General features: G+C 29.2%; 1 protein-coding gene across 6 annotated transcripts in view; it reads left to right on the top strand.

Annotated features, from left to right (window-relative positions):
• LOC142228862 (uncharacterized) overlaps positions 1-11,883 on the top strand; it is a 409,539-nt gene extending 397,656 nt beyond the window's left edge. For all 6 annotated transcript variants that reach the window (XM_075299394.1, XM_075299396.1, XM_075299392.1 and 3 more), the window contains one exon: positions 4,026-11,883. In XM_075299394.1, coding sequence (XP_075155509.1) covers positions 4,026-7,320 — 3,295 coding nt within the window. In that variant the 3' untranslated portion in view covers positions 7,321-11,883. The remainder of the gene's footprint in view (positions 1-4,025) is intronic.
• The last annotated feature ends 8,485 nt before the right edge of the window (positions 11,884-20,368 follow it).

Below are 20,368 nucleotides of genomic sequence, written 5' to 3'. Positions count from 1 at the left end.
ATTTTTACAAAATTTTCTATAGAAATTAAATTTTGACAAAATTTTCTATAGAAATAAAATTTTAACTAAATTGCCTATAGAAATAAATTTTAACAAAATGTTCTGTAGAAATAAAATTTTGATAAAATTTTCTATAGAAATAAAACTTTCTATAGAAATAAATTTTTGACAAAATTTTCTATACAAGTAACATTTTGACAAATTTGTCTATAGAAATAAAATTTTGACAAAATTGTTTATAGAAATAAAATTTTCACATAATTTTCTATAGAAACAAAGTTTTGAGAAAATTTTCTATAGAAATAAAATTTTGACAAAATTTTCTATGGAAATAAAGTTTTGAGAAAAATATCTATAGAATTAAAAATTTGAGAAAATTTTCTATAGAAATACAATTTTGAGAAAATTTTCGATAGAAACAAAGGTTTGAGAAAATTTTCTATAGAAACAAAGTTTTGAGAAAATTTTCTATATAAATAAAATTTTGATAAAATTTTCTATATAAACGAAATTTTGAGTAAATTTTCTATAGAAATAAAATTTTGACAAAATTTTCTATAGAAATAAAATTTTGACAAAATTCTCTATAGAAATAAAATTTTGACAAAATTTTCTATAGAAATAAAATTTTGACAAAATTTTCTATAGAAATAAAATGTTGACAAAATTTTCTATAGAAATAAAATTTTGACAAAATTTTCTATGGAAATAGAGTTGTGAGAAAATTTTCTATAGAAATAAAAATTTGAAAAAAATTTCTATAGAAATACAATTTTGAGAAAATTTTCTATAGAAACAAAGTTTTGAGTAGCAATAAAATTTTGACAAAATTTTTTATAGAAATAAAATTTTGGCAAAATACAATTTTAATAAAATTTTGACAACATTTTCTATAGAAATAAAATTTTGCCAATATTTTCTATAGAATTCAAATTATGACAATATTTTCTATAGAAATAACATATTTACAAAATTTTCCATAGAAATAAAATTTTGAGAAAATTTTCTTTAGAAATACAATTTTGAGAAAATTTTCTATAGAAACAAAATTTTCACAAATCTTTCTATAGAAGTCATATTTTGACAAAATTTTCTATAGAAATGAAATTTTGACAACATTTTCTATACAAATAAAATTTTTGATAAAATTTTCTATAGAAATAAAATCTTGACAAAATTTGCTATGGAAATAAAATTTTGACAAAATTTTCTAAAGAAATAAAATTTTGACAAAATTTTCCATATAAATAAAATTTTGACAAAATTATGTATATAAATAAAATTTTCACAAAATTTTCTATACAAATAACATTTTGATAAAACTGTCTATAGATATAAAAGTTGGCAAAATTTTCCATAGATATAAAATTTTGACAAAATTTTCTATAGAAACAAAATTTTGACAATATTTTCTGTAGAAATAAAATTTTGAAAAAATTTTCTATGGAAATAAAATTTTGACAAAATTTTCTATATGAATAACATTTTGACAAAATTTTCTATAGAAATAACATTTTGACAAATTTTTCTATATTAATAAAATTTTCTATAAAATAACATTTTGACAAAATTTTCCATAGATTTGAGAAAATTTTGAGAAAATTTTCTATATAAATAAAATTTTGACAAAATTTTCCATATAAATAAAATTTTGACAAAATTATCTATATAAATAAAATTTTCTATACAAATAACATTTTTATAAAAATAGATATAAAAGTTAACAAAATTTTCCATAGATATAAAGTTTTGACAAAATTTTCTATAGAAATACAATTTTGACAATATTTTCTATAGAAATACAATTTTGACAATATTTTCTATGGAAGTAAAATTTTGACAAAATTTTCTATAGAAGTAAAATTTTGACAAAATTTTCTATAGAAATAAAATTTTGACAAAAATTTTTTATTGAAATAAAATTTTCACATAATTTTCTATAGAAACAAAGTTTTGACAAAATGTTCTCAAGAAATAAAATTTTGACAAAATTTTCTATAGAAATAAAATTTTGACAAAATTTTCTATAGAAATTAAATTTTGACAAAATTTTCTATAGAAATAAAATTTTGACAAAATTTTCTATAGAAATAAAATTTTGACAACATTTTCTATAGAAATAAAGTTTTGAGAAAAAATTCGATAGAAATAAAATTTTGAGAAAATTTTCTATAGAAATAAATTTTTGACAAAATTTTCTATAGAAATTGAATTGTAACTAAATTGCCTATAGAAATAAAATTTTGACAAAATTTTATGTAGAAATAAATTTTAACAAAATGTTCTGTAGAAATAAAATTTTGATAAAATTGTCTATAGAAATAAAATTTTGACAACATTTTCTATTGAAACAAAAATTTTGACAAAACTTTCTATAGAAATAAAATTTTGACAAAATTTTCTATAGAAATAAAATTTTGCCAAAATTTTCTATAGGAATAAAATTTTGACAAAATTTTCCTTATAAATAAAATTTTTACTAAATTATCTATATAAATAAAATTTCCACTAAATTTTCTATACAAATAACATTTTGATAAAATTTTCTATAGATATAAAAGTTGACAAAATTTTCTATAGAAATAAAATTTTGACAAAATTTTCTATAGAAATAAATTTTTGACACAATTTTCTATAAAAGTAACATTTTGACAAATTTTTCTATAGAAATAAAATTTTGACAAAATTGTTTATAGAAATAAAATTTTCACATAATTTTCTATAGAAACAAAGTTTTGAGAAAATTTTCTATAGAAATAAAATTTTGACAAAATTTTCTATGGAAATAAAGTTTTGAGAAAAATATCTATAGAATTAAAAATTTGAGAAAATTTTCTATAGAAATACAATTTTGAGAACATTTTCGATAGAAACAAAGTTTTGAGAAAATTTTCTATAGAAACAAAGTTTTGAGAAAATTTTCTATATAAATAAAATTTTGATAAAATTTTCTATATAAATGAAATTTTGAGAAAATGTTCTACAGAAATAAAATTTTGACAAAATTTTCTATAGAAACAAAATTTTGACAAAATTCTCTATATAAATTTGAGAAAATTTTGAGAAAATTTTCTATATAAATAAAATTTTGACAAAATTTTCCATATAAATAAAATTTTGACAAAATTATCTATATAAATAAAATTTTCTATACAAATAACATTTTTATAAAAATTTCTATAGATATAAAAGTTAACAAAATTTTCCATAGATATAAAATTTTGACAAAATTTTCTATATAAATACAATTTTGACAATATTTTCTATAGAAATACAATTTTGACAATATTTCCTATGGAAGTAAAATTTTGACAAAATTTTCTATAGAAGTAAAATTTTGACAAAATTTTCTATAGAAATAAAATTTTTACAAAAATTTTTTATTGAAATAAAATGTTCATATAATTTTCTATAGAAACAAAGTTTTGACAAAATGTTCTCAAGAAATAAAATTTTGACAAAATTGTCTATAGAAATAAAATTTTGGCAAAATTTTCTATAGAAATTAAATTTTGACAAAATTTTCTATAGAAATAAAATTTTGACAACATTTTCTATAGAAATAAAATTTTGACAACATTTTCTATAGAAATAAAGATTTGAGAAAAAAATTCGATAGAAATAAACATTTGAGAAAATTTTCTATAGAAATACAATTTTGAGAAATTTTTCTATAGAAACAAAGTTTTGACAAAATTATCTATGGAAATAAAATGTTGACAAAATTATCTATAGAAATAAAATTTTGGCAAAATTTTCTATAGAAATAAAATTTTGACAAAACTTTCTATAGAAATACAATTACAGCAAAATTTTCTGTAGAAATAAATTTTAACAAAATTTTCTGTAGAAATAAAATTTTGATAAAATATTCTATAGAAATAAATTTTTTTATCTTTTGACTACAAAACATAATCGCTCAAAATGAATCGGATTCATTAAAGTAAAGAATGCGATATTTTTTAAATTTAAACCACAATTGATAATTAAAAGTCTAATTCCTTACAAATTCCTATTCTTTTCAGACCACGCATGATTCAGCGGCTTGTTGCCGGTCATATACAAAATACAGATAGTCGAACTTCTGCGACGTCTCAACAGAATAGAACAGAAGCTCAAGTCGATGATGCCGCATTATTTGGGAAAAATAAATCTGCAATACAAAGCTTTCGAGATGAAAAACTGAATGCCAATATTCGAATTAATGACGAAGGACACATATCACCAACGACCACCACAACAAATGAAGGGAAACAAGCATCTCACATTGGTGATGCCGATTACCATGATGACGATGAAGCTTTATTGGAAGATTCAGGAGATTTAGATAATTGGGATAATGGTATTTTACGCCTAAGTGCTGGAGCTGGTAAAGAGAACAATTTCAAACCCAAGAAAGGTAAAGACGATTCCAAGAAAACGCTGGCTGACCAGGTGAGAGATGGTAAATATGGTCTCATTGAGAAAGAACTATTTCGTCGTCCACCCAAAAGACCTGGGGTTCTTAGCTATTTACCCAACAAAGAGGTACCCGAAGATAATGAACGTAACTATGGTGGTTTAAATGAAGAAGACATATGGTTGGCCGAAGATCATTTGTTAGTCATCAAGGGCGGCAGCCTGAATGAGGATAATGAGGCTGAACCATGGCCGGCCATCGATGATTACAATGCAGCTGGTAGGCAAATCAAAATTCCCGACAACCCCAAAGTCCCGCCACCCTTTCCTGTCCAGCTCGAAGAAAATGGCCCCGTACAGCTTATCGGAAATAATAAACTCACGGTCGTCTATCCGGTCTCTAACGAACCGTTATCGCTTTATACCTCAGGCCCAGAAGCCCACCACACGTCGGCCGAAAGTGAGAGTGACGACGAGAAAAACCTTATTACCAGGCCGGGAAAGATTAAGGGCCTTAAAGAAGACGACGACAAAGATCCGGGCTACAACTATGCGTCACCCTCATTACCATGGTTATCAGCCGCCGCCAACAACCAGACCACGTCTGGCGAAACGCCGACATTGAGGAGACCAGTTAATTTCCCCATCCTAGGTCCGTTCTTATATGGACGCAATGGGTCATTGGATAATGCCACAGATGATTTCGATGAAGATGATCCTTCATTGTATTATCCACCTCCGTACAGTTTTGTCTATAAGAGTAATTATACTAATCCAGTTCCACCAGGGCCTTTAGTACCAGGTATTGTAGTACCACCGCCACCAGATCATTTCGCAAGATTGGAAAAATCGGAAGGCAACAAAGAAAGAAGACCATCGAATGGTGTATCGACTCCAACACGTTATAGAGTGTATAGTACAACATCAACTACACCAAGTCCAGTGATACCTACCAGTACGACGACGACAACTTCGACTAGCACCACCACCACTACGGAATCACCATTTAGGCATACGATAACAAAGATTTCCGAATATACTCCCAAGGTTATCAATATTGCCACACCATCACCAAGACCTGTTTATAGTCCCACTGTGTCACCAGGACGACTACAGCCGCCTACACCATCACCAAGCCCATCGCCACCATCATTGAATGCCGGAATTAAACCTGTTCCAGTTCCAGTGGCAGTGCCCATACCTATTTACTCGGCCAATGTGGAACCGGGAACCATATCATTTGTTCCCACTACACCATCAACCCAAATCGAGACCTTCTCCAAAACCAATCCCATCTACTATGAATACTTTGAGGCCAAACGTCAACCGGGAAGCTCTCACATTATTGATGAGTTCCTATCGAGTACCGTCAAACCTTCATATCCCACACCGACAGCGAAGCCGATTAAATTGTACAACACCAGTAAACGACCCTACAAGAATCGTAATTACCTACAACCCTTGGCTCCCAATCATCGTTATGTGGATGACAATATTGTGGTTATTACGCCCAAACCCGAAGTACGTCTGAAACAAAGACCCTACTATAAACAGCGTCCCCTGCATAATTTCGACCAAGATGTCCTTAACATTAGGGAGAGTCTACGGTACTATCAAAATCAGGAATTGCGTGACAATAACATACCCAGGACGCCAAAAGCTAAACCTGTTTTTGATTACAACTATGACTCGACGAAATCAGTTGATAACGAAGCTATTCGCAATACATTCCAACCTCCATTGGAATTTGATGTGGAACCTTTCCAACCCATGGTTACCTATAGTCCCAGTGCAAGTGATGAAGATTCTTTTAAGGCAGTAAGCGTTGATAAAGTCGATAAGACCTCGTCTTCTCTTCTACAACCCCAAGGTCGTGAGGATGCCGAAGAGCAATATGGACAAAAACCAAAATATGTTAGTACCACAACTCTGGTACCTGTCCAACAGCCAGAACGTTCCAAGAAAATTCGGGTAGGAGCCAAGCATTTGCAGCAACCTCAGCAATTGCATATTCAGCAATATCAACAACAGAGACAACAACAATATTCGCAGCAACAATATCAACAACAGCAGCAATATCAGCAACAGCAACATCAGGAATATACACGTTGGGTGGCTATCAATAAGCAAGAATATTCGGGACCATATACTCCACCAGGTACACCACCGCCTCCGCGACAACAAAATCGTGATTATCCCGGTTATTATTATGGTCCAAGTCGACAAAATAATCGCTTCTATGAGGAACCATTTCAAAATGCTCCCAATCGTAAGATTGTCAACTATCGTCCAGCCCAACCTAATCAGAATCCAATTCAACAACAACAACAATTACCACCACAACCTTTATGGAGTTTGGAAAATGATACTTATGTCAATTATGCTCCCAATAGACCTCCCTTGAATCCCGATGCAGAGTTTATAAATCCGTATCAAACAATACCAGTGAATACCTATCAACAACAGCCTCAAAGGCTTAGCAATTATCAGCAACAGATGCAAGTTCAGCAAGAATTGGGACCACCACCACCACCTCCACCACCGGCGCTTTCCCATCAATCCCAATATTATGCACCACCTCAGCGAATACCTACTCGTCAATATACACCACAATCTGGACCCGGACCAGGTCCAGTTTCATTACATCGTGATATTCTGGTGAATTATCGTCAACCCTTGCCTCCCATTAATCCGGATAGTGAGTTTATATCTCATCCTCAGGTGGTGCGTAATCAAGGTCTGAATCAATATTATCGAAACGCCAATGCCTATCGCCAGCCTGTGCCAAATCTTAATATTGAAGGAGAGGCTGATGTTTATTTTCTAACACCGAAATTTCGACGAGCCAATAATCTCAATAATAATCCCAGTAATAATAGAAATTCACCTCAGCCCCAACAACAGGGTAACAATGGAAAATAGTAGGGGTACCACATTATTAGAAATTGAATCGAGTTTTTATGTTTATACTCACACATAGGGGACATAACCTAGGGGGAGGCCGAACAAAAAATCTTTTTTATATTTTTCTTTTGAAATTCTGCTTTTTGAAAGTTCTGCTTTCGGGTTTGGTCTTTGTGGCATATTCATATAAATAGGTTTTCTAAATCTCTCCAATACAATTTAATTATTCGGTGTAGCTTTTAACATGAACGTTGCAAGTTGTGATAGCATTGCTGTGGTCTCTTTTGAAGAATTTAACTGGAATTTATCGGATGGACTCTTTATACTATAATCCTTTACACAAACAAATAATTTCTAACTTAAATAACGGCTATTCTCTTGATTCTGGCATGAACTAAACTTAACAAAAATATGTCATTACAACCCCTAAGATATAATAAGAAAATATTGTTATAGTCTCCAAAATCGACTGATCCATATTTGTTTTTCTTTTAGCAAAGCGAGTGAATCGACTAATCGGCTTTCTATGAAAACCAAAATCATCTTTAAAGGAAAAGTCGAATTGGTATGAAAATTCACCAATTCAGTAACCTCAAGTTTGTAAAAGTTGACATATCGACTTTGCCAAGTTTGGAAAAATCGAAATTTCAAAAGTCGATTTTTCAAAATATTTAAAGACTCGAAGATTCGACTTTTTTTATTCTTATTACCATCCCTAACTTATTACCATCCCTAACTTAATTAATGAATAAAAAGGATAATTGAGCTTAACATGGAATCGGGCAGCACTCAGTGATAGGAGAGAAGTTCAACAATCTGGTATCACAATGGACTGAATAGTCTAAGTGAACCTGATACATCGGGCTGCCACCTAACCTAACCTAACCTAACTTAATAACCTTAAATAAATTAGGTTTGAATGAAGTTGGTTTAATATCTTTCTGAATAGGGATATAAAAATCGTAAATCGACTTATCGATTTTTTGTCAAACAAAAATTTTTAAAACTCAAAGTCGACTTTTTGTTCCGCTTAAAATCGAATTGTCGATTTTTAAAATCTACTAATCGAATTTTTATGTTGGTCAAACTCGACTAGTCGACTTTTTATAGTGACCATAATCGTCTTATCGGTCTTTCCCCCATTTTCATGAAGTTCCGTTAGTGTTCCGTTAACTAACGAACTTTTAAATCGTATTATGGACATAGCTGTCATCTTGTCTATATATTCCATATACCAGTTAGGAACTTAACTGCCAAAATTTTTTCAGTTAACCTTAACCGGAGAGAAGATATTTGCAATTTACTTTCCGTTAACTGGAAGTTAAAGCTAAACGGAGCTACATGAAAATGGCCGTTTAGGGAAAATGTCTGAATCTCGGATTAAATTCTGAAGGGGAATGTGATTTACTTTTATGCTGAAAATTAATCAAAAATCGAAAGCCCAAATAATCGCAAAAATCGATTTCTTAAAATGTTTAAAAATCGTATGTTCTAAAAGTGCAATTATCCAAAATCGAAAGTCGATTTTTTGAAATTTTTTAAAAATCGATTTTCAAATTTTGGAAAAAGTCGACCATTAATGTCAACCTTAAATAAAATATATTTGAAAAAAAAATGGTTTAATGTCTTTCTAAGTAAATATATAAAAGTGGAAAATCGAGTTTGGGACTAATCGACCATTTTGACACAGAAATATCGAAATCGACTATTTTAATCCTCAAAATCAACTGATTGACTTTTTAACATTTTGAAAATCAGGCCAAATCAACTAATTGGCTTTTTATATTGACTAAATTTGACTAATTGGCTTTTTATAGAGACCAAAATCGATCGATAATAGAATATCGGAAACACAAATTGATTTCCTAAGGGGAATTTGCCTTTTTATGCAAAAAATCAAGCAAATAATCGAAAGTTGCGACGTCAAAAGTCAATTTTTTAATAATTGCAAATCGACTGCAATTTTCGAATAATCGACTTTTCCAAATTTGCAAAAAAAAAAAAAAAAAGAAACTTCGGATTTTGCAAAAAGTCGATATGTCTAAAGTTGACTTTTTTCATACTGTATTGACTTTCTCAGTATTGAAACAAAAGTAAGGAAATCAAAAAGTTGAAGTCTACAGTGTGTAATGCACCAAACCGAGTAACCCTGATGTGATGTTGGTCAAAATCGACTAACCTGAAATTCGCATTAAATTCTAAAGAAGCAAATAATCGACTTTTGATGTTAGTCAAAATAGACTAATTGACTTCTTAAGTCACCAAATTCGATTATAGGAAAGAAAACGTCGGAAACTCGAACTAAATTCTAAAGGCGAATTTGAGTTCTTATTTATGCTGGAAATTAACCAAACATTCGATTGTCGAAAAGTCGACTTTTTAAAATGTATCGAGTTTTTTTAATTTTGGAGAAAATCGACCTTTCCAAAATCGAACAGCCGACTAATAGACTTTTTTTCAAAATCGACTTTTCAATAATAAATCGAATTTTTAAAAATTCGAATAATTGGAAAATCTACCTTTTCAAAGTCGAATAGCCGACTAATCGAATTTTCAATGATCACCAAACGAATCGAGTGGAATAATCGAATTTTTAAAAAGTCGAAAAATCGAATTTTGTAATTTTGGAAAAATGGAAAAATGGATAATCGATCTTTCCAAAATCGAATAGACGACTAATAGACTTCTTTGTCAAAATGGTCAAAATCGACTTTTCAATAATAAATCGAATAATCGGAAAATCGACCTCTCCATAGTCGAATAGACGACTAATTGACTTTTTTGTCAAAATCGACAATTCAACAATCGCAAATCGAAACGAGTGGAATAATCTGAATTTTTTAAACGTCGAAAATCGAGTTTTCTAATTTTAGAAAAGTCGGATAATCGACCTTTTCAAAGTCTTTTAGCCAATTAACCGAAATTTTTTGTCAAAATTAACTTTTCAATAATAAATCGAATTTTTAAAAATTCGATTAATTGGAAAATCGATCTTTCCAAAGTCGAAGAGCCAACTAATCGATTTTTCAATGATCACCAAACGAATGGAGTGGAATAATCGAATTTTTAAAAAGTCGAAAAATCGAATTTTGTAATTTTGGAAAAATGGATAATCGATCTTTCCAAAATCGAATAGACGACTTCTTTGTCAAAACGATCGAAATCGACTTTTCAATAATAAATCGAATAATTGGAAAATCGATCTTTCCAAAGTCGAATATCCGACTAATTGACTTTTTTTGTCAAAATCGACTATTCAACAATCGCAAATCGAATCGAGTGGAATAATCGGAATTTTTTAAACGTCGAAAATCGAGTTTTCTAATTTTGGAAATGTCGTATAATCGACCTTTTCAAAGTCGAATGGCCGATTAATCGACATTTTTTGTCAAAATTGACTTTTCAATAATAAATGGAATTTTTAAAAATTCGAATGGTTGGAAAATTGACCTTTCTAAAGTCGAATAGTCGACTAATCGAATTTTCAATGATCACCAAACGAATCGAGTGGAATAATCGAATTTTTAAAAAGTTGAAAATTCGAGTTTTATAATTTTGAAAAGTCGGAAAATTAACCATTCCAAAATCGAATAGTCGACTATTCGATTTTTTTGTCAAAAAGGCCAAAATCAAATAATCGGAAAATCGACCTTTCCAAAGTCGAATAGACTAATAGACTTTTTTTGTCAAAATCTTTTCAATAATCGCAAACCGAGTGGAATAATCGTATTTTTGAAACGTCGAAAATCGAGTTTTCTAATTTTGGAAAAGTCGGATAATCGATTTTTTCCAAGTCGAATAGCCGATTAATCGACATTTTTGTCAAAATTGACTTTTCAATAATAAATCGAATTTTTAAAAATTCGAATAATTGGAAAATCGACCTTCCAAAGTCGAATAGCAGACTAATCGAATTTTCAATGATCACCAAACGAATCGAGTGGAATAATCGAATTTTTACAAAGTCGAAAATTTGAGTTTTTTAATTTTGGAAAAGTCGGAAAATTAACCATTCCAAAATCGAATAGTCGACGTTTTTGTCAAAAAGGCCAAAATCGAATAATCGGAAAATCGACCTCTCTAAAGTCGAACAGCCGACTAATAGACTTTTTTGTCAAAATTGACTTTTCAATAATCGCAAATCGAGTGGAATAATCGAATTTTTAAAACGTCGAAAATCGAGCTTTATAGTTTTGGAAAAGTCGGATAATCGACCTTTCCAAAGTCGAATTTTCAATGATCACCAATCGACTTTTTAATTATCACCAATCGAATCGAGTGGAATAATAAAATTTTTAAAAAGTCGAAAATTCTTTTTTTTTTGTAATTTTTGAAATAGTCGGAAAATTGACCTTTCCGAAATCGAATAGTCGACTATTCGACTTTTTTGTCAAAATCGACTTTTCAATATTTAATCAAATTTCTAAAAATTCGATTACTCTATAATAATAATAATTTTCTAAAAGTCGAATTTCCCCTAAGAAGAACAATCCTCAATAAAATGTGTTTGAACGGAATGATTAAATGACTTTATCGGTGGTGAAACAAAAGTAAAAATTAGACTTTTTGCAAAAAAAACAAGACGAAAAGTTGAAGTCGACTTTTTGTAATGCTCAATATGTTGCGATGTTGGTCAAAATCAAAAGACCAAAAACGACCATTCGGACTTTAAGGAAAAAGTCAGAAAGTCGAATTAAATTTTTAAAAGGAATGCGGACTCTTTCCTGCAAAAATTCGAATAATCGTTTTTTGATGTTGTCTTCGTTGTGACCAAAATTGGTTAATAGGACTTTAATGAAAATGTCAGATTTTCTCATTTATTTCTAAACTGGAATAAAAGCTCGTTTTGTGCTGAAAATTCACCAAAAATTTCCAGCACCAAAAGTCGATCTTTCAATAATCGCAAAATCCAATGGTCGAACTTTCTATAATCACCAAAAATGGAAAGACCGGGTTAACTTTCGACTTTTCCGTAAAATTAAAAAAAAAAAAAAAAAAAACAGAAAACGAAAAATCGTTTTTTTTTAATTTGAAACACTCGACTTTTGTAAGAGTCGTTTAGTTGATTTTGAAATTGTGAAAAAATCAAAACATCAACATTTCTAAAAATTTTAAAAAACCGACCTTTTATTACATTCCCTATTTCCGAATTGAATGAAACGTGTCCGTCCGTCTGTCCTGAAGATTTGGAAGATAATTTTTAAACCAATTCATTTATTACAAGGTAATGTTCTAATCCCAACGTGAATTGAATTCGAAGGTAGGCCACATTCCGGTTAATATTATAATACCTACGTAAAAAATTGTTTTTTATGGGTATTATAATAAAAAAATTTAATTTTTGTTTTAAACAAAAACCTCGAAAATAAAATCGTGGGCGATATTCGATTGTTTAAAATTTCGTTTGTGAGGAGTTATTTTTTTCCTTCGCGTGAAATTTATAAACAAACCTTAAATGTTTTCCTTATAAATACATTTGACACTTTTTTTACTACTTCACATAGATTATCAATCTAAAAAAATAAACTATTTTCTATATACAATAGACGTTATTATGTTCACTTACATTCTTTTTTTATAGTCTAATTTTATACTTTTACTTTCTTGTTTTCTATAATCTTATTGTATAATCTCTTTTTTAAATATTTTTACTATACCACCTTAATTTAAATAAATAATTTTTAAATATTTATTTATTTAAAAATTTCATTACCGAGCATAATATTTTTATGTATTTCGCCTTTTTCTTTTCATTACACATTTTCTTAAAATAATTAAAAATATAAATGAAAACAAACATTCATTCCGGTTAAGCCTCGACAAAATGCATCAATTCTCTAAAATAAATTATTTTATCACAATAACCGGAAAATTTTTCAATGCGAAAAACGAACATAGTACCGACCTTAATATGAAATTCTCATTAATTTTCATGCCAACACACGAATGTAGATATTGATCTCTAGATGGATTCAACTTAGGCTGCACAAAAAAAAGTTTTTTTTACAAAAAAAGGTAAACAATTTAAATATGGTGAGAAATTATAGTAGTTATAAAAAATTTTATATATAATTTCTTAAAAACAAAAAAAAAAACAAAAACGAAATATTATTTTCTTCATCACATTCTTTTTCTTCTACAACTCTCCTTACTTATATTTTTTAATATCATAGATTTTTGTATGTCTGAACCTATTCTTTTCTGGTATTAAATAATTATAAAAAAAATATTTAAAAAACTGAAAACCTTAGATAATAAACAGTTGTTTTAAATCCTTTCATATTAATACAATTAATTAAAAATATCGTGCAACTATATGTAAAACTGGTCAAGCTAAGTAAAATAATAATAATAATTATAAAATTTCTGTACATAGCTTATAACTAATAGTATTAATTTTTTTATATATGATTCACTTTAATTTAAATTTCTTTCTTTATGTTTTTTCACTATCATTAATAAAAAGCCATAACTTTTAAGATCTATCATAAGCTATAAAATATATACACAAGAAATAATATATTGGATTTTATTGTAAAAAAAAAAATTGTTTTGTTTATAATGAGAAGCTAATAAATATTTAATAAATTATTAAAAAAAATATTTATATTTATCTTTGAATATAGTTTTATTTGTGACTGGCATGCAGGTAAGTTAAAGGGTGATGTTTTAAAAGCTTTAAAAAATGTGCAACTTATGAAATCATTTCCGGATTGCGTAAAAAGTTCTCCAAACTCTGTCATACACAATCGAATTACTTGAGTTATTTATTAACTTATCTTTTAAAAGTTAGTTATATGGAGTTTATGTAATGGTGTTTTCTTTTCTCGAAAACAAATACCTTCATTTTGTCTCTACAAAATGTACATTTTTAAAATGATATCAGCAACCTAAAACAATCCAATTTTTCTTTTAGCGGACAGAAAAGAATTAAAAGGAGCCAACTGGGCGAAAACTCAATGAACTAAAAAAATATTAAAATAAAAGTAGTTGTTCTCGATTTTTGTGACCTATATTTCGTTGGGTATTTCGGCCATATTAGCCCAAATAGAAGAACATTTTGACCAAATTTGCTCTCTGTGAAAATTTTCAAAATATGAATATGTCATATGAATCTAAATCGGGCGAAAGGTATATTGAAGCTATATCCCCTGCGTAAAACGTAAGTAAGTTAATCGGAGTAAAACTAACACATGTGGTCAATGAGTGTTAATCGAGCGAAAGATGTATGTAAAGGCTATATCAAATTCTGAACGGATTTCAACCAAATTGGGCACACTTTCCGACCACGGATGCCACAGTTGCTAGATTTTTTACTGTTTGGCAGATTGCTAGAATTCTTCATGTTTTGCTAGAGTTTGTAAAATATTCCTCTCCAACTGTGAAATGTATTTCATAAACTTTGTATTTTCTACAGAAATAAAATTTTGATAAAATTCTCTAAAGAAATAAAATTAAAAAAAAAAAATTCTATAGAAAAAAATTTTGACAAAATTTTCTATAGAAATAAAATTTTGACAACAATTTCTATAGGTATAAAATTTTGACAAAATTTAATATAGATATAAAATTTTGACAAAAAAAATAATATAGATATAAAATTTTGACAAAATTTTATATAGAAAAAATGTTGACACAATTTTCTACAGAAATAAAATTTTGATAAAATTCTCTAAAGAAATAAAATTTTGATAAAATTTTGAAAAAATTTCTGTAATAAAAAAATTTGACAAAATTTTCTATAGAAATAAAATTTTGACAACATTTTCTATAGATATAAAATTTTGAAAAAATTTTCTATAGAAATAAAAATTTGAGAAAATTTTCTACAGAAATAAAAATTTGACAAAATTTTCTATAGAAATTTTAACAAAATTTTCTACAGAAATAAAAATTTAACAAAATTTTCTATAGAAATAAAAATTTGACAAAATTTTCTATAGAAATGAAATTTGTCGAAATTTTCTATAGAAATAAAATTTGACGAAGTTTTCTATAGAATTAAAATTTTGAAAAATATTTTAATGGAAATAACATTTTGACAAAATTTTTCTATGGCAATAAAATGTTAACAAAATTTTCTATAGAAATAAAAGTTTGATAACATTCTTTAAAGAAATAAAATTTTGAAAAAAATTTCCTTAGACAAAAATTTTGACAAAATTTTCAATAGAAATAAAATTTTGACAACATTTGCTAAAGGTATAAAATTTTGACAAAATTTACTATAGATATAAAATTTTGACAAAATTTTCTATAGATATAAAATTTTGACATTTTTTATGGGTATACAATTTTGACACAATTTATACAGATACAAAAGTTTGACAAAATTTACTATAGATATAAAATTTTGACAACATTTTCTATAGAAATAAAAATTTGACAAAATTTTCTATAGAAATAAAATTTTGAGAAAATTTTCTAAAGAAATAAAATTTTGATAAAATTTTCTAAAGAAATAAAATTTTGACAAAATTTTCTATAGATATAAAATTTTGACAAAATTTTCTATAGAAATCAAATATTGACAAAATTTTCTATAGAAATAAAATGTTGACAAAATTTTCTACAGAAAAAAAATTGACAAAATTTTCAATAGAAATAAAATGTTGACCAAATTTTCTTTATAAAAAAATTTTGGACAAAATTTTCTATAGAAATAAAATTTTGATAAAATTTCTACAGAAATAAAATTTTGAGAAAATTTTCTACAGAAATAAAAATTTGACAAAATTTTCTATAGAAATAAAATTTTGACAAAATTATCTACAGAAATAAAAATTTAACAAAATTTTCTACAGAAATAAAAATTTGACAAAATTTTCTATAGAAATGAAATTTGTCGAAATTTTCTATAGAAATAAAATTTGATGAAGTTTTCTATAGAAATAAAATTTTGAAAAATATTTTAATGGAAATAACATTTTGACAAAATTTGTCTATGGCAATAAAATTTTAACAAAATTTTCTATAGAAATAAAAGTTTGATAACATTCTCTAAAGAAATAAAATTTTGAAAAAAATTTCTATAGAAAAAAAATTTTGACAAAATTTCAATAGAAATAAAATTTTGACAAAATTTACTATCGATATAAAATTTTGACAAAATTTTCTATAGATATAAAATTTTGACAACATTTTTTATAGGTATACAATTTTGACACAATTTATACAGATACAAAAGTTTAACAAAATTTACTATAGATATAAAATTTTGACAACATTTTCTATAGAAATAAAATTTTGACAAAATTTTCTATAGAAATAAAATTTTGATAAAATTTTCTAAAGAAATAAAATTTTGATAAAATTTTCTAAAGACATTTTGACATTGATTGACAAAATTTTCTATAGAAAAAAATTGCTAATTAAAATATTAAAAGTGGTTAAAATTTGGTAGATTAGTTTTGGCTCGAATGCCAACCGTTTTTACAACATTATGTTATCAATTATATGTTACTCCTTGTGCAAAATTTAATGGAAATCATAGTGAAACTCTGGCTTCTGGGGTCATATAAATGAATATCAGGCGAAAGATATATTTGGGAGTTACATATATCCAACTCTAACAAAAACTACGACCTAGACTTTGATCATATAAATGTGTTCAAAGACGGACGGACATTGCTAGATCGATTCAGGGACCAACCCTGAGCACTATTTTCGAAGGCACCATGTGTCTATCACTTCTCCTTCTGGGTGTTGCAGACATATGTTCTAACTTATAAAAAGGCAGATTACCAAAGTGCCTAAGGCTTCTTAGCGGAGAATGAAGCCGCCGATTATAGCCGCCACCGACCATTTTTTACCAGTCAACGCCGCCGCCGAATGTGTCGACTCATATCCACTCAAAATTAGCCGACCAATTAATCAAGGTTAGGTTAGGTTAGGTGGCAGCCCGATGTATCAGACTCGGTTAGACTATTCAGTCCATTGTGATACCACATTGGTGAACATCTCTCTTATCACTGAGTGCTGGCCGATTCCATGTTAAGCTCAATGACAAGGGACCTCCTTTTTATAGCCGAGTCCGAACGGCGTTCCAGTGAAACCACTTAGAGAAGCTTTTGAAACCCTCAGAAATTTCACCAGCATTACTGAGGTGGGATAATCCACCGCTGAAAAACATTTTGGTGTTCGGTCGAAGCAGGAATCGAACCCACGACCTTGTGTATGCAAGGCGGGCATGCTAACCATTGCACCACGGTGGCTCCCAATCAATTAATCAAAAATATTGATTACAATTAGAAAAATGTGTCAATAATTGTTGTATTTTTCACCAAAATTGTGAACCTTCCACCCACAATAAATCAATATCAAGCTGCTATAATCATTTTGCCAAAATTTAGCTCAGAAAATTTGAATGAAATTTAAACTTGATTGTAGGATTGGTTGTACAACAAATCCCGTTACCATTCGGATAACTTCAAATTGATTTTATAATTGATAATTGTTTGCCGCCGAATAGTTAAGTTTACATCTGCTTAGCCGTCAAGTTGCCGGAGGCAAAAAATTGGTGTCAGCCGCAGCCGACAAAAATGGGTCGGCTTCATTCTCTGCTCCTTAGTTCTTCATTGGTTTGTATAGAGAATTATTTAAATAATTATGAAGCGATATGGTTGTTAGAATGGATGAAATTTGCTATTCCGAGAGGTTTCAGAAGTCAAATTTGGGGGTCGATTTATATGGGGGTTAAACCTAAAAGTGGTCCAATTGCAATACGTTAATAACAACTACTTGTACAAACTTTAAGTCAATATCTTGTTTCGGTTGGAAGTTAGCGTGATTTTAACAGACGGACATCGCTAGACCGACTCAGAATTTTACCACGGCCTAGGGGTCTGATATTTCGATGTGTTACGAACGGAATGACAAAGTTAGTATATCCCCGATTCTATGGAGGATGGTATGCAAGACGCAATTAAATATGACTAAATTTGTTTAATATTTATCATCCTAAAAGTATGCTACATGAAAAGCCTGCTGTTGCAATTCTGGTTTGTGACTAGAATGTCAATATCTAGTTACTACTAGATGGCACTAAAGTGCAATTGTATACTGTTGTATGTATTTTTGAATTAATCTATGTGAAGATAGATGTCACCAAAAGGCATGTCATTAATGTCAATCGGAATATACATGTCATAAGTTCAGCATTCTCAATACATAAACAACTTTTGTTATTGATCGGTTTATATAAAGCATTTAATGTATAATTATTAACTTATATAGACCAATTTGTGCATATAAGTTAGAAAATCGTACACAGAATTTTAACCGGGTCGAATGAAATTTGTTGCGGCATGAAGATTAAGAAGTCAAATCTTACAATTGTATTCCAAATTTTGAGATTCATTAAATTAACGAAAATTTTCCGACATTTTTGGATTTTTAATTACCATATACGAAATGCATCTTTCTCGAAAAGAAAAAAATGAATTAAAAACAAGTATATGCAGCACTAAGTTCGGCCGGGCCGAATCTTAAATACCCACCACCATGAATCAAATATTAGGGTTTCCTTTGAAATTTCAGGAGGGCTTGAGGACTTGAGGACACTTCCCGAAGATAAATTTAAAGATTTCACCTATGAGGACTATATCAGATTCTGGATTTATAAGAACCATTTTTGTTTGAGCTTTAGAGGAATCATTAACATCTCTGGAAATTTTACATTGAGTTTCAAGCAAATTTCATGATCAGTGCGCCTTCTACACCCTCAAGAAGTAAAGTCGGTCTATATGGAGGCATTACCAAATGGACCGATAAAAACTTAATCCGATACACGTTTTTGTGAGCCTAAAATACCAGAATATTTACATTTTCAGGCAAATCAGATAAAAACTACGGTTTCTAGAAACCAAGGAGTTAAATCGGGAGATCGTTCTTATGGGTGCTATACTAAAATATGGGCCGATACTCACCGTTTCCGGCACACCTCTTTATGACCCGAAAATACCTCTAGATTTCCAATTTCAGGCAAAAAGGATAAAAACTTCGGATTCTAGAAGCCCAAGAAGTAAAATCGGGAAATCGGTCTATATGGGGGCTATACAAAAATATGGACCGATACTCATCATTTTCGGCACATCCCTTTATGGTCCTAAAATACCTCTAGATTTCCAATTTCAGACAAATTGGATAAAAACTACGGTTTCTATAAGCCCAAGACCCCGAATCGGGAGGTCGTTTTATATGGGGACCATACCAAAACATGGACCGATACTCACAATTTTTTGCACACGTATTTGTGGTCCTACAATACCTCTAGATTTCCAATTTTAGGTAAATTGAATAAAAACTGCGGTTTCTATAAGCCCAAGAAGTAAAATCGGGAGATCGTCTATATGGGGGCTATACCAAAACATAGACCGATACTCACCATTTTTGGCACACCTCTTTATGGTCATAAAATACCTCTAGATTTTAAGGCAAATTGGATAAAAACTACAATTTCTATAAGCCCAAGACCCCAAATCGGGAGGTCGGTTTATATGGGGACTATATCAAAACCTGGACCGATATAGCCCATCTTCGAACTTGACCTGCCTGCAGACAAAAGACGAGTTTGTGCAAAATTTCAGCACGATTGCTTCATTATTGAAGACTGTAGCGTGATTACAACAGACAGACAGACGGACATCGTTATATCGTCTTAGAATTTCTCCCTGATCAAGAATATATATACTTCATATAGTCGGAAATCTATATTTCGATGTGTTACAAACGGAATGACAAACTTATTATACCCCCGTCACCATTCTATGGTGGTGGGTATAAAAAAGTGTTGTTCCACCAAGACAACGCACCGTGCCACAAGTCATTGAGAACAATGGCAAAAATTCATCAATTGGGCTTCGAATTGCTTCCCCATCCACCGTATTCTCCAGATCTGGCCCCCAGCGACTTTTTCTTGTTCTAAGACCTCAAAAGGATGCTCGCAGTGAAAAAATTTGGCTGCAATGAAGAGGTGATCGCCGAAACTGAGGCCAACCGAGGCAAAACCGAAGGAGTACTCTTGTATCGCTCTTGAAGGGAACTATGTTGAATAATAAAAACGAAT

Source organism: Haematobia irritans, chromosome 3 (genome assembly GCF_050003625.1).
Source record: "Haematobia irritans isolate KBUSLIRL chromosome 3, ASM5000362v1, whole genome shotgun sequence".
NCBI lineage: Eukaryota > Metazoa > Arthropoda > Insecta > Diptera > Muscidae > Haematobia > Haematobia irritans.
This window is presented reverse-complemented; position numbering and strand designations above follow the sequence as displayed.